General features: G+C 42.0%; 1 protein-coding gene across 14 annotated transcripts in view; it reads left to right on the top strand.

Moving 5' to 3' along the window:
- LOC139449888 (teneurin-m-like) overlaps positions 1-15,480 on the top strand; it is a 232,840-nt gene that overhangs the window by 179,641 nt on the left and 37,719 nt on the right. For all 14 annotated transcript variants that reach the window (XM_071231465.1, XM_071231467.1, XM_071231469.1 and 11 more), the window contains 4 exons: positions 3,427-3,540; positions 9,074-9,360; positions 9,680-9,794; positions 11,708-11,809. In XM_071231465.1, the coding sequence (XP_071087566.1) occupies positions 3,427-3,540; positions 9,074-9,360; positions 9,680-9,794; positions 11,708-11,809 (618 nt within the window). The remainder of the gene's footprint in view (positions 1-3,426; positions 3,541-9,073; positions 9,361-9,679; positions 9,795-11,707; positions 11,810-15,480) is intronic.

Here is a 15,480-nt window from a genome sequence, read left to right as displayed (position 1 = left end):
ACACGCCAGGAATCATCACAAGGTGGAGGAAGAGTAAACAACATGAACAGCCAGGTATACAGGTATGCGGCAGGATGAAAGCAACAAATATTTTCAAACAGACGGGCCACCGGGTATACGTCAGATTCAAGATCAGAAGAAAATTGACAAAAACACGAGAAAGGTAATGCCGCAAGAAGAAAAAACGTGACAGAAGATTGAAAAAGGGATGTGGAACGCCACAGAGAGGAAGCATCAGCTGATAGCGTTCCACTGAACAGATTCGTATTTGAGCGAGGCACCACAAATGAGACGAGTGTGCCTCACGCCACTGCAAGGTTACAAGAGTCCCAACTGTCGTCCACACATGCTTGCCAAGGTTTTTTAACCTCTGTCAACATGGTATTATATGCCTGGCAGTGAAACAAGACCGGTAATTAGAAGGAAGTTTCAAGTAGAACATTCATGTTAAATGATTTCAGTATCCAAAATGTCATTGTGAATTTAAAGAAAGTTATTGCTGGTGTAACTTATGGGAAGTGACATATTCTGGTGCTATCAGCACACCATGTGGTGTTGATTAGGAAATCGGCACATGTATGCAAGTGTATCTTTCATGCTTTCTCAACCAAACTGGAATGGTTGGAGCAGACAAACTGGAATGGTTGTCTTGCTTGGTAGAATCTAGAAAGCCCAGCCTCCAATTCATGTGATGTGATGACGGCCTTGCCTCTCATAAGAAGCATCTGAACATGTCGGAATAAAGATTCCTGTAATTTGGCTCTAACATGTTTACCATTGATCCAAGACATTTGGGCAGTGAGGTCTTGGAATACCATTCCTTCGTTACTGGGAATGGTTTTGCCAAAATGTTGCTTTAAATTTGGTAATGAAGGTTCATGAAAGAGTGTTTATTGTGGGCGTGAAATGTTTTAACCTCAGTTGCTTAAATTATTCCATGTTTGGTTTATGTCTTCGTTTGATCATTTTGTGTGCTGAATTAGATTGTGCAAAAATAGCCATTCTGAGCATCAGTTTCAAGACATTTCATCATCATTTTGTTGGAAAAGATTGTGAACTATATCTCAATATAGAAGATTCAGTATGAGTAACAATTAGAAAGTTTGTATGTGAGGAGTAAGTACTTTGTAGGTGTTCTGAAACAGCTGGCACTGGACAAACTGATAACACTGGTCAAATATTTTCCTCACCAGAACTCCATTACAGATCTGGTCATTGTGAAGTGTCTACCAACCTCAGACATTTGTGTAAACCTAATTACATTGGTCCTCAGAGTCTGTAGCTAGTCCTGCTTGGACAAGACAAAAGTGTTTACTATGTTTACATTTCGTGTCGCTTTTATTCAGTTCAAATTTGTAGCAAAATTGAAGCATTGAGAATTGGTTCAGAATTATAGCCCCCAAAGGGCTACGAGTCAATGAGGACTTCCATCATTGGATTCTTACTTGTCCTCAACACAATTTAGTTGTCTCTGGCTAGAGGACTTTCATGAATTTCGAAGGCTGGTCAACTGCCTGTGTAACTCTATAATCCTAACATTAAGCAACCAAACCTTTATTTGTCATGTGTAGACCTCAAACTTTTTGTAACACATATTTCCATGCTGAAGGGATCGACTTGCAATAGCAAATCTTAAAATCCTTTCTCTCTTTCTGTCATAGTCGGAGCAGTTTCCCATTTCTGGAAGTCGATTACCAATAAGCTGTAGAAGCGCTGATGCAGATAGTGGAAGATTGGCTCTCGTGTTTGTTTAGTCCAGTTGGTTAACCCATCACCGCCCTGCCAGAAAATCATATCATATACATTGCCATCCGGGTGAAACTCATCCCTTGTTAATGACAATTTGATTGGGTTTGGTTTCAACAATTACTGAGCCGATGTATAAGTAAAGCATTGAGACAGGTCTCTTGAGAGATGCTAATTTCGCATTGATAGCAGAGGGTCTTCATGAGGGGTACTGACTGCTGAACAATAATGTATTGTTGAAGCAACTTAATCATGCAATCAAAATTCACTGAAAGCTTTAAAGGTATTAAGAGCCACATTTTCAAAATGTTATTGTTTTATGTAGGGGTTTGATTTTGTTGGTGGACGAATGTGAAAAGTTTCATTATTAAATCTTGTAGTCTTCCCCTTTTAGAACCTCATCAGCTGATTTTCCCCCAGAGAGTTCTAATTTATAGGTAGGTTTAGGCTGTCAAGCAGGTGATTCTGGTCAATTTCTCAACTCTCATTACAACTGGTGCAGGTTAGCTATAGGTTTGTTTTAAACGTTGACGCTGATTGAAGGGTCATTGTCCCTGTGTTGAATGACAGCGTTGAATGATCCGAAAAAGATCCGATTTCACAACTGACCTGCGTTGGCCCTGTTGGGAGGAGAATGTTTTCACTGACAGTGAAATGTATTTGCATGGGGCTAGGTGTCGTAAATACATGCCAGTTAATTGGTCTTCCAAAGCAACTTGATGGAACTAACTCTGTTAACTCCTTTCAAAGGGAACGGACACAAAGGTCATATGTGATTGAGTATAATGCTAGGCATAAATGTAATGCTAGGCATAAATGTGGGTATTTGTATAATTGTAAGGTGGAGATTTAATCCAGCTGGTATATTAATTGGACCAAGCTTGATCACGTTGACGTGTTGACAGGCTAACTCTGCTCTCCTAGCTAATCTAGAACTAATGTTGTCAGCCAGTAGTTCAACAGACCCACCAGGCAGCCATATCAAATCTTGTTTGTTGTTTAACCCCGCACTCAGCATTATTCTAGCTATATGATCCATGCCATCAGGGAAGGGCGACATGCCCTGAATTGGGCCAAACCGACCTGATCCTTGAAGTTCCACTGAATAAGCTCACTGAACTTTTTATCAGTCATTTCCTGTTCCATAATTGGGCTTATTTTTCAGATATAGTGAAAGAAAAATTTGACTTTCAGGAGACAGTTTTCAGTATGTACTATATCGTCCAGTAATCAGAATGAACTCGGATCTGAGCCGAGATTGTGGAGTTTCTAGTTACAAAATGACATTCCATTAACAGGCTCAGTGCTGGTCGTTATGCAGAGAGGGCTGGGAATGGCTTATCTTGGAGACATTTAATGGAGATAATATTTCCAAGCAAAAGTCACTGTGAAACAAAGTATATGTGGAAAATGTGGATGTTCATGGTTCTGAATTGTCTCTCATACACACCTGAAATAAATTATATTCGAAATTCAAAGTTTCTGAAAAAGAAGAGAATCTCTGGGCTCCTTCGTTTTATAGATTAAATATACTATTTAACAACATAAATTTTCAAATATTTTCATTTCAGAGACAAAATCTCAGTCTAGTCAAATATATCACATGTTTTCCACTTAGTCCCTCATCAATGATTCAGCCTCACTGCAACTTGTACACTGATGATGTTTCATCTTTTCCAGCTATGTCGATGTTCGAGGAGGGCGAGAAGGTGGCACAGGACGCCGACCCCACCTTGCAGCACGTCAACTGTGCCTTCAACTTCTCCCGCAACGGATATTCAACATTACGGCCAGGTAATTTTTTCAGTTCTATCTCAGGTAGGCTCAGGTTGTATCCAGTACCCAATTGTGGGTTCAGGGACCTCCAGTTCCCCATGCTGGTATTGTGGGTTCAGGAGACTGACAGTACCCAGTGCTGGTATTGTGCGTTCAGGGGACCTTCAGTACCCTGTGCTGGTATTGTGCGTTCAGGGGACCTCCAGTTCCCCATGGTAGTATTGTGGGTTCAGGGGACCTCCAATACCCCATGCTGGTATTGTGGGTTCAGGGGACCTCCAGTACCCAGTGCTGGTATTGTGGGTTCAGGGGACTGCCAGTACCCCGTGCTGGTATTGTGGGTTCAGGGACCTCCAGTACCATGTGCTGGTATTGTGGGTTCAGGGGACCTCCAGTACCTCGTGCTGGTATTGTGGGTTCAGGGGACCGCCAGTACCCAGTGCTGGTATTGTGGATTCAGGCGACCTCCAGTACCCCGTGCTGGTATTGTACGTTCAGGGGACCTCCAGTACCCAGTGCTGGTATTGTGGATTCAGGCGACCTCCAGTACCCCATGCTGGTATTGTACGTTCAGTGGACCGCCAGTACCCCGTGCTGGTATTGTGGGTTCAGGGACCTCCAATACCCCATGCTGGTATTGTGGGTTCAGGGGACCTCCAGTACCCAGTGCTGGTATTGTACGTTCAGGGGACCGCCAGTACCCCGTGCTGGTATTGTGGGTTCAGGGACCTCCAGTACCATGTGCTGGTATTGTGGGTTCAGGGGACCACCAGTACCCAGTGCTGGTATTGTGGATTCAGGGGACCTCCAGTACCTCGTGCTGGTATTGTGGGTTCAGGGGACCGCCAGTACCCAGTGCTGGTATTGTGGATTCAGGCGACCTCCAGTACCCCGTGCTGGTATTGTACGTTCAGGGGACCTCCAAGGCCCACTTAGCACTACAGCTCTATTGCTAATCCATGTCTGGGAGCAAAGATCGCTTTGTGCAAGTGGGGCCTGTACTCCATGCTGATATTGAAGGGCAGTAGGCCAGATATCCACAGGGGTTCTTGGATGTTGTCTTGGGTGGTACTTGAGTTGGGAAGTGACTATGGCACTGGCCACGCTAAGACTTCAGAATACTCCACATCTACACCATCTTGCTCCAGCTTTCCCCCTCACTCACTTAACAAGCTCATTTTTCAAACCGTTTTTTTTTAAATGATTGATATGTAAACACTTTGTCTGCAAGATAAAAACTACTTTAGATCTGTCAGTGTTGTATCTTAAACATTCAAAAGGTTGTTTGTTGAGATAAGGCCATTATTTGCTTCGGTTTACTGCAGTGGTTTTTATATCACTGATAAAATGGATTCAGCTAGGATATCAGAGGGCATGGGGAGTTATTCAATAACAACAAATATAAGAAGTAAAGAAAACACTTGTGTTTTTCTTTCAATTTTCAAAATTGGCGAGATAGAAGTGATGTAAACATGCCTGCAAGGCTTCCAAAGCAAGTTATCAAAGGTCACATGACTCACTGGTGTCGGTGACAACAAGCTGCCAGAACGCGACTTGCGTTACACGGAACATTTGTCCAGCAGATACAGGCAGCCCCTGTGGTGCTCACTGCTACAAGGTCAAGTGATCCCCAGGGAGAGCAACACCGGACCCTGCTCTCTCGGGTCGTCAGTCACGCCCTTTTCCTTGCCGTTATTGACAGAGCATCTCAAGGGGGATGGGGATGGGTGGGGTCGGACATGTTGGAGGCAGTAATTTGTGATGTATCTTTTTAGGTTGTGAAGGAGACCTTTGGGATCTGGTACTGGTGAGAACACACGCTGGGTACCTTAGCTCTTCTGTATGTTGGGGACAATGATCATGATGTGTTTGGGTTACATGGGATGGTGGCCAAGTGGTGACAAGCCACAGTTTTGTTGCACAGAGTTGCATCCCTTAGCCGTCTCAGGATCCATTGGTCATGAGTTTGAATACCAGATTTCCCTTAGTTATGATACTTTGTGTATCGTATATATACCTGTGTTTGTTAAATCTTTCACTTTGGGTTTTCCTCCTACATTATTCAGGGGGCAAAGTCATCTAAGGTGTCGTTCCCTGGGCACATCAGAAACATACAATCATGGGTTTGAATCCCAGTAAACACTGATTATGTGTCTAGGATTGTCAGCACCATACCCTAGCCCATGGGTTTTACCAAAGTGGTAAACGTCCAAGACCTGCATCACTTCAGACTTGCCTCCCACATTAAGCTGACATACCGTGATATAACTTGAATACTGTTCAAAGCAGTGTTAAACCCAACTCGCACACTCTGACCACCTCTGATATAACTAAGCTCACTCACTCGTCAGTCCCACAACAGTGTCCCACAACAATGTTGACATTCAGGCAGGTGCTTGCACCACAATGTTCCCAGCAGCTGAGCTCAAAGAAACCTTTCATGCCACTTGTGATCTTTTGATTGTGTGATGGGTCTTACGTGGGTCTCGGCTGGACACATACCACCTGTTGTGCTGCCTGTTCCCCAGGCTTATCACACTAAGCAAAACAAGAATCTGGTGGGAAACAAAGGCACCCTAGTGCTCTGGTTGTTGTAGCCCCCTTGCAACAACACCCAACAGCCATGGTCGCCTGGTTCCTGCCCTCCTCAACCCAAGAGTTGGAGCCATTTTCCCAAATGTCAAGGAACTTATCCTTACACTGGTTTTGAATCACTCTTTGCTATTAATTCTATGAGAATTGGGTACAATTAGATGTTTATCCAACATGATATATATTTTGGATATTAATAAATTATGCTTCTCAAAGTCTGTAAGATTAATGGTTCTCTCTGTTCATTCTGATGTGACGGCATTAGGATGTGTTAATCGTCTCATCAAAGATGAGTCTAACAATGTTGCAGCCTCAGCTGTTATACTGCTAAAATGAGAGCGGTCGGGTAGCCTAGCGGTTAAAGTGTTCGCTCGTCACGCCGAAGACCTGTGTTCGATTCCCGACATGGGTACGATGTGTGAAGCCCATTTCTGGTGTCCCCCGCCATGATATTGCTGGAATATTGCCAAAAGCAGCGTAAAATCTAACTCAGTCAGTACTGCTGAAATGATGAGCATTAAACTCACAAACTCACTCACAAATTCTTCGCTTCTCCATCTAACGATGAAACTATGTGTTGTCATGAGCCAGCTCATATTGAAAGGAAAGCTTACCAAATATACTACTCAAAAGAATTTAAAGAATGCCTGATTCTTTCATATTACTATTGTTGATCTGCCATACCATAACTATAGTTATATGAAAGAATTAGGTATTCAACTTCTTTGGAGAAGTAAATGTTAAATTGTTTATTAACTTCTGTATTTGTTGCTTACATAAACTTCCCGTAAGTATTTGTCAATAAAAACATGCAGTTCAACACCGAAGGAAAAACAAATCAGCTAAAAATGACATTGTTATCGCCAGGCAGCAGGGTCTGTGCGGGAGTCGGCATGTCATGATACCTCTGATTATATAAGCTACAGGGCCAGTGGTTGTAGGTTTCGTCCTGGCCATGCAGATTGTTTTTGGATTCATCCCCGTTTGCTGGCCGACATTAAGTAATATGAGAGCTGGAATGGATCAGGAGGTATTAGGTAATGTGATTTTAAGGTCTCTGTTTTCCTGAGATAAGAACTCTCCATCGCTCAGAGGGAAATTCAAAGAGCAGAGCTTGTGCAGTTGTAGATTTGGTTGTAAGATAATCTCATCCATCAAACCGGTTTGGACACGACTGTGGAAGGAAATGCGTGTTGGATCTTCCAAGATGTTTGGGAGTTTTTGTAACAAGATGTCCCAATGCATAGATTGATCATGGCTTTGAACCTTTAGTAGCACCGTCGCAGGTTTTTGAAACTTGGTTAATTGCATGCATAATAAAAATAGTCAAAAAGCTTTAGAGTAATGGTCCTATGATGAATCTGAAGGTTGCAATTTTATGATGTATTGTCTTTTGACTTGTGAGTATTCTTGAGCAAGACAAAGTGTTATTACTGTAACACGTAGATTGTGCCAAAAAATAAATTATTCTTGACACAGTTGCCCATTTATTTGAAATATTCAAAAAGGTCTTCACAGTGGTTTAATTGGAAATGTGAAATTTTTGGCATTCCCTTTAGGTTAGCAGTTTGTCAAATCTAATGGTCATATTTTTTGCTCAAGGGGACAAATTTCACAGTTTTGCTTTTTTGATGTGTGTTTTATTCCAGGGAGCATCAAGTCGTAGTTTAGGCAGATCAAATGTCCTTTTGGCTGTTGACAATGACGCGACAGATGGAATTTGGAAAGCCAAGTTTGTGCACAGGCGTGACTCACAAGTGTACATTTCATTGTCTTTGTTGAGAATGACTGATGAGCTTTAAGTTGAATCTCACTTGTTTACTTTTCACAAAATTGATTGATTTGGAGTGAAATTAGTGTTGCTATGGTGACCATGAAGACTTTAATACAATTTTGGTAATAAATTTCAGACTTAAACATTTCTTTAATATCATTAGGCACTGTCTTTGTTTCATCAGCCAAGTCGTGTTTTGTGCAATGGCTGACATTAGTGGCAACAATTGTCTATAACTCCAGATTATTTCACTGGAGACCGCTGTTGATGAAATCAAATGTGGTCAGTGGCATAAAATTATGCTGTTGTTGAATTATGGAAGAAATACGACCCAACTGCTTAGTCACTGTGAAACTAAAAATGGCCGCTTCATAATGTCATTTGCAACTGAACACTTGAAAAATTACTGGGGACAATTGAATTAATTCTATAGGGATTGATTAACTGTAAAAAGTTCAAGTTTCAAGAAATAGTAAAAACATTCTTCAATACATTTTCATAATTCCAGTTTGTTTTTCCGATGGTTTAAAGTGTAGGCTGCCATGAGAGAAGATAGGAATGGCCATGCTGTAAATCGTTTTCCTATCGTGAAGAATCAATTAAGATACTTTGACATTCAATCTTCTCATAAGATGTGATCATTTTTGTTGAAGTCTTTAACAGCTTGCAGAAAGATTGTTTATGATGGGAATGCTATAATCTGGCTGACTGTACACCTCCGAACTGAGGTGATGAAGATCGGTACTCATACTATCAACCACTGGTTTTGGTTTTGATTAATCATTTGTACCTCGCTCTCTATGAGTGCAAGAATCTTGAATGCGACGTTAAGCACCATTTCATTTCACCTTGATCATTTCTGTTGTATCGGCAATCCTGGGTTCGAATCCTGGTTAGCCCCGATTATGTGGTTGGCATCTGAGACCAGCATCACTTCGGGCTTTCCTCCCACATTAAGCTGACACGCCGTGATATAACTGGAACACTGTTAAAAGCGGCGTTAATCCCAACTAACCCACTCACTCACTCACTCACTCACTCACTCACTCACTCACTCTGCTGTCAACTACAGGTAAAACATCACTCATTCACACGACCTGTATGATGTTTGCCATAGTTTGTCTCTAGTACATGGAGGCTTGATTTGGATCCGGCAGGGTTTAACAAGACTTAACTTTGTTTCAGGCTCCCCTGGCAACCAGTGGGGAACACCAACACCATTACCCATTCCAAAGTTAGTGATGTTCGGTCAGCCTCTCACAGAACAGATTCCTCCAAAGTCTTTCTGGCAGAGCCAGTTCGGACAGGACTCATCAGGGTTTATTCAGTTCAACTTCAGTCTTTCTGGGTCAGCCATATTGGGTGTGTATGGAAGACGGAGTGCCCCGCCCACCCACATCCAGTACGACTTCATGAAGAGATTGGAAGGCAACCGAGTTGAAGCGTCAAGGTCAAAAAGGGCTTTGTCAAAGGTTAGCATAAAGCAAAGTGGTTTTTTTCCCCGTGTCTTAAAATGATATGCTCTGAACGCAAACTATTTGTATCCTTTCGAAAATATTTTAATTGTGTACTGACCCCACATGGCCCCTGCTTTGACCTCCCTGTTAACCTTTTCCTTTTGTGACCTTGACCCCTGTTGAAGACATATGACCCCTGTTGTGACCTCTGACCCTTTTGCGGCCTTTATGACCCATGTTGTGACCTATGATGCCTGTTGTCACCTCTGTTGACCGTTCTGTTGGCCTTTTCCTGTTGTGACCTTTATGACCCCTGTTGTGACCTCTGTTGCAGATGAACCCTGGCAGGATGAGGCTTGTGGAGTTCCTGACCCCTGGAGACTGGTACCTGGGCATCTACAATGACAACGAGGAACCACAGACTGTGACACTGGAAGCAGACAATATCAGTAAGCACACCAAGTTCACACAGGGAATGTCTAGGCTTAACTAGGTCCCGAGTACCCCATACTTGCCCTCATGGGGAACAAGATCGGGTATTGGATATGTATGGGCCATCACTAGCACTCTCTCTTGCTTGTAACATAGCTCTGATGCTACTGAATGGCAGGACCGATGTCTGTATTATCAGTCCCCGGTGTGTCAGCCGCAGGGCTCATCATATACTACTCAAAAGAAGTTAAAGAACACCCGATTCTATCCTCCTATGACAAAATTGGATGTTTCTAACATGACAGATTAACTATAGTCATATGAAAACATTTGGTGTTCTTAACTTCTTTTGAGTGATCCCCGGCCTCGTCATACCAAAAGACGTTAAAAGATGGTTCTTGTTGTTACCCTGTCTGGCGCTCGGCATTAAGGGGTTAAGTCAAGGACTGGTCGGCTCGGAGTCAGTATACTGTGTCTGAGTGGGGTATTCATGTTAAACTGCGGCATGGTATCTCAGTGAGCTAGCACTATAAATCGGCATCAGTCAGGACTAGTACAAGCAGCCACACACACAAACACACGTGCATGCACGTCGCTATATAAGTGCAATAGTCTTGGATGCGACGTTAAACCCAATTTCACCTCACCTCACCTCACCTCACCTCACTTCTTTTGAGTAGTATATATACAGGATGTAATGGGAATGAAATGTCAGTCACAGAATGTTGTCACTGTCCTCCAAACCATGGTGTAAAGTAGGGCTGGGACGGGTAACTTGGGTACCCGGGTAGGGTGGGTACTGAGTAGGACCCGGGTACCCACAGGACAACCCGGACCCGTGGTTAGTCACGTGATAGGTTGTTTAATGACAAAAAATATCTGGAACTCTATGGTTACACTACAAGTCACACATGTTCGCATTTCTTTCTGATCATGCACCCATTTCTTCTGACTTTTCATATCTTTGAATAAAGATATAACTTGAGTCAACTTCAGTGTATGCATGACCAGATTGTTTAATACATGTATCTAAATACGTTTTGCGATGTTAAAAAATGCCCAATTTTGTACCTATCTCTTGAGACCTACAGTGGGTACCCGGGTAGGGTCAGTTTATAAGGGGTTGGGTACCCGGGTTGTAAATTCGGACTCGTTCCAGCCCTAGGGTAAAGGACATCCGCCTGACGTGAGATTTCCCCAGAAACTCACAAGTTAGACAATAGCCTCAAATCATTTACCAAAGTATGTTCTAACTTTTCCTCTTATGTGGGATATTAATCATAATAATAAACATAATTAATAATAAAATAGAGCATAATCCAATATTGTTTTCAACAAGTCTGTTACCATATGAAACTCTGTTTGGTCTGTCTGGCAGGAAAAAGTCAAAGTGTTATTGATGGCCAATAAGTATTGAAGTAGAAAGAAATATGTCTCATCCTTCTAAGCTTCCACATCATATTTGAAATTCGAAATGTTTGAGCTATATAGGTAAAGTGTCTTGCTATGTTATCGGTCCCAATGGCAATTAGACTGGTCAAGATACACATTGACATTTGGAAAGCGAGACTGCCGATGGCGGGTGTGGATTATATGGTCATTTCTGGCAGGGGCTACTCTCGTTCAGAGACACTTTTATATACGTCTGATCTGGACGTGTGATTTGTTCCAATGTAACCTCTTGAGAGTATACAGACAACTTCTACTGATGTTCTTATTAGGCAGACTAGATGGTATTATCAGATGGGCATTAATTGTCAGTGTGGTACACCCAGACATCTCCAACTGATACTTCCTCAGCAGTCTACGTCATCACTGAATGTCAGTTGTCTGGACAATACCATGTTAACATTTATGTGACAAAACTGTCTGTCTGCAAAGTTTTGTCATTCGTGGATTGTTTAAGAAATATTATTTTTTTGATTTTCAGGAATGCAGAGTGGCTGTCCTGGTGATTGCCATGGCAATGGACGTTGTGTTGGTGGAAAGTGTCAGTGTTTTCCTGGTTACCAAGGCGATGCCTGTGCTGAAAGTGAGTTACGAGATTTTTTGTAAGAAGTATTAGTTGGTAAACTTATAATTGATGAATACATACATGCTCTCTCCTTTAACTCCCCTCTCCTTCCACAGTGGATACCAGTAGCACCCATGGAAGAAGGGACTGCAATAATGATTATTGTTATTATCATCATTATTCTGTTGTCAGCAGGGGCGGACGGGTAGCCTAGTGGGTAAACGTGTGCTCGTCACGCCGAAGACCCGGGTTCGATTCCTGATATGGGTGCAATGGGTGAAGCGCATTTCTGGTGTCCCCCGCCAAGATATTGCTGGAATATTGCTAAAAGTGGTGTAAAACCATTATCACACACTCACTGATGTCAGTACATTATCAGAGGGATATATGTCTTACACAATCACCTACCAGCACCAGCCCTCCCTTTCTCTCCCCCCCCCCCCCCCTCTCTCTCTCTCTCCCCCCCCAAGACAGGAGCGACTCTCCTTACTTAATAAATTAGGCAGCTCACTATTTTTTTTCCAAAAATGGGAAAAAACATTGCAGCTTCTTCGCACATTATTAGGATGAGCCAGGTCTTTCAACAAGCAGTTAAATTAGATTAGGCTATGATTTCGCCACCCTTGATGGTGCTGCAGTGAATACCCCTACCTCTAACACTGCACACAAAATTCATCATACCACAAATTAAATAATGTGTGTTTGATCACTTACTGTCAGTTGTGCCTCTGGATTGCTAAGCAAATAAACACAGGCCCATTGTAAGTGATACAAATGGTTATCAAAGCCTGGACAACTCAACTTTGGGGAATTCCAATGAGCGATGTTATTAATGGCCCAACTTGAAGGAGGAATGGAGCAAACAGATATTATTCAGAACGGCTGACTCACCGTGCCCCTGTCCTCTAATTATTTCACTGTCCCCATCGAGTCTGCAAGGACGTCCATGCCAGGATGGACGTCCTCTCTCACACACGGTAATTCATTGTCAGTATAATCCGCCAACTTTATGGTGTCGAGACAGGATGGTAATGAGGTTAAAACTCATATTTTCTTGTAAAATTTATCATTAACCTCGACGGGGAGACAGGATTATCATGGCCGACACCACTGTGGGGTTGCAGATACGGGACATGGAACACAGAGCACAAATAAATGCCTTTTTCCACAAGATCAACTCCAAAACTGATCGGATTCGTAATTGGTTTAAGCGATGGAATTGACATCACAGGAAATGCTGGACAAAACGTGAAAACAAATGCATTTTTTGGCAGACGGCCCAGAGACCTGTGGGGTTTTCAGCCCCTTGAACTGTCGAAATGAGACTTGCTTGGGCATCTGTGACAAATTCAAAATAAATGACATTTGTCCAGAAGAATGCTCTGAAACTTTGTTAGTGTAGCTATTGTGTCTGTTGATGATGGCCGCTAACAGTTGGCTGCCCCCAAGTTGGTCCAGGATCTCCTGGAAGAATTACGAAGAACGAGCTGACGCGCTCAGATTAATCAAAGTGTCACCAAGAGGTATTAGACCTTTAGAATCAAAAGCCAGAATTAAGTGAAACTTCCTCCCAGATCCATCTCCTTCCTCTCTCTCTCTGCCTCTCGGAACGGCAATAAGGGCACAAGCAAGGGGCGTGTGACGCCATTGTTCAGGCATAGATGATTCAGCCAGCAGGACTCGCTCTCACCATTTCTTCAATTGAAAATTGCATCCGAAATTGAAACATTTTCCTTTCACTTGTCTAGCATCAAGGCAGAAAGTTTCCCCAAGCTTTCAAACATGTTCCTCGCCTATTCACACCTTAATCAATGGCAGCCACTAACGTCAAAAATACATTTGAACATTGAAATTGAACTAGTCTCTCTGTCTCTCCAAAAACTGGTGTATTTCGCTGACTTGGTGCAGATAATGGTATGAATTACATAATAGTAATGACCATTGAAAAATAAATATTGTCTTTTATTCAAATTGAATTTAAATAATCCTAATGTAATGTTCTCACGGAGATGGATTATGGCTTTCGAAAGAAGTTGAGCTAGTTTTGCAGATAAAAATTGTCCAGCGTTGTTTGTTTTCATTTCCTGTTTTTCAAGGGATTGTTCGTTTTAGGTAGCATTGTATGTCTCATGTGTCATGGAGGGGTATGATTTGTTTTTTCAAATCATGAAAAAATGACCTGGTTTTTTTCACTAGTGAAATGGAGAAGGGTTCTGTGTCCCATTTCAATCAATTTAATCATCACAAAACGTCTGGACTTCATTTTCTTCAATTTCCAAATATCAACATATCATAGCTTCACATTGGAAACTTGATTATTTCGAGAATTTTAGATAACCAAGAGATGAATTTTCAGTAAAAAAAATTGTCATTCCAAAATGAAATTGTCTCATTTGGGGAATCCGTCCCAATTTCCCCCCGATAACATCACGGGCATCCCCAAATCCCCTGTGACCACTCATGTTCAAAGGCCATATTCAGTCAGTCAAATTATTATTTTCAAATGTCAAAAAATCAATATGGCAGTCTAATTGTTTGTGAGAAGGACCTTAGGCACAACGGCCCCTCCGTGATATTTTCCTATTACGGGGTCGCGCCACTGCAGTGAGAAATACCCCTGTGTCGTCAAACGAACAAAGCCCACAGTCGGAATGTTACCATTCCTTGCAGACCTGCGACTGTCTTGTATGAAGACAATAGGACCTGTACTAATCAAATATCGGCACTTCTGTTTCTCTTTCAGGGACATTGACGACATTTACAATGAATAAAGGAAGTCCATTTCCTCATTTGTTGTTGTAATTGGCGCACGTCACTTTCGTTTGTAACATTTGCAAACTTTGGGGTCAAATTATATGCTATTGTCTGTTGATTAACTGACTACAGAGCCCATTGATAGAGAAACACGAAATGAAATGTAAACAGTTGTTCGTGGAAGGAATTAATATCAATATTTGGAAAATTATGCCCATTGTTTCATGTGTCATCGTACGTTTGGTTAGATCATATGCCACCAAAGATAAGTTGACAGAATTAATATCATCCTGACAATGGTGTCAAGGTTAGCAAAATAAAAGAGATGGACATTGCACAATACAGAAAGTTTTCTTTTTGTTTAAGATGAAGAAAAGTTGCCATCACCAGCCATTCTATAAATTGATATGAATACCTTGTGTCATCTGGGTCAACATTAAAGGAAGACATTAGCCCTTACAAACAGATTTAGTGTTGTGGTAGTGGCTGTATACCCTGAGAAGAGTCCTGTGAAAAGTGTGATGTGCAGTGGCCATTTTGAATGTGGTTAGATCTAATGCCTCTGTGCTGTGTGGAGGTAACATTTCTGACTGAGGTTCATGCTGTCGACCAACGGGTTATCAGGTCCAGATTCTGTTTCTAAATGCCTGTAGCGATAAAGTGGTACCATTTTAATTGCAGAATAAAGTAGCAATCCCTCTGTCTTTGAGTGGGTTCACCTGCTCCAATCAATGTTCCCATCATGCGAGGGGCAAGTTTTGAAAAATGTTCTGCAAATGTACTACAAGACTCTTTTTTGAGGATAACAACTTTATTCTTTGTAACATTTTCAGGGCCTCTTCTTGCCCCATACCCGATGAAGGATAAGAGCTGCCCTAAAATGTTATGAAGAATAAGGAAGCTATTGTTCATAGAAACGTTTCATGTATTCATCT

Source organism: Haliotis cracherodii, unplaced genomic scaffold (assembly GCF_022045235.1).
Source record: "Haliotis cracherodii isolate W230 unplaced genomic scaffold, xgHalCrac1.p SCAF_8, whole genome shotgun sequence".
Taxonomy (NCBI): Eukaryota; Metazoa; Mollusca; class Gastropoda; order Lepetellida; family Haliotidae; genus Haliotis; species Haliotis cracherodii.
Note: the sequence above shows the minus strand (reverse complement) of the source record. Positions and strands in the feature narration are given on the sequence as shown.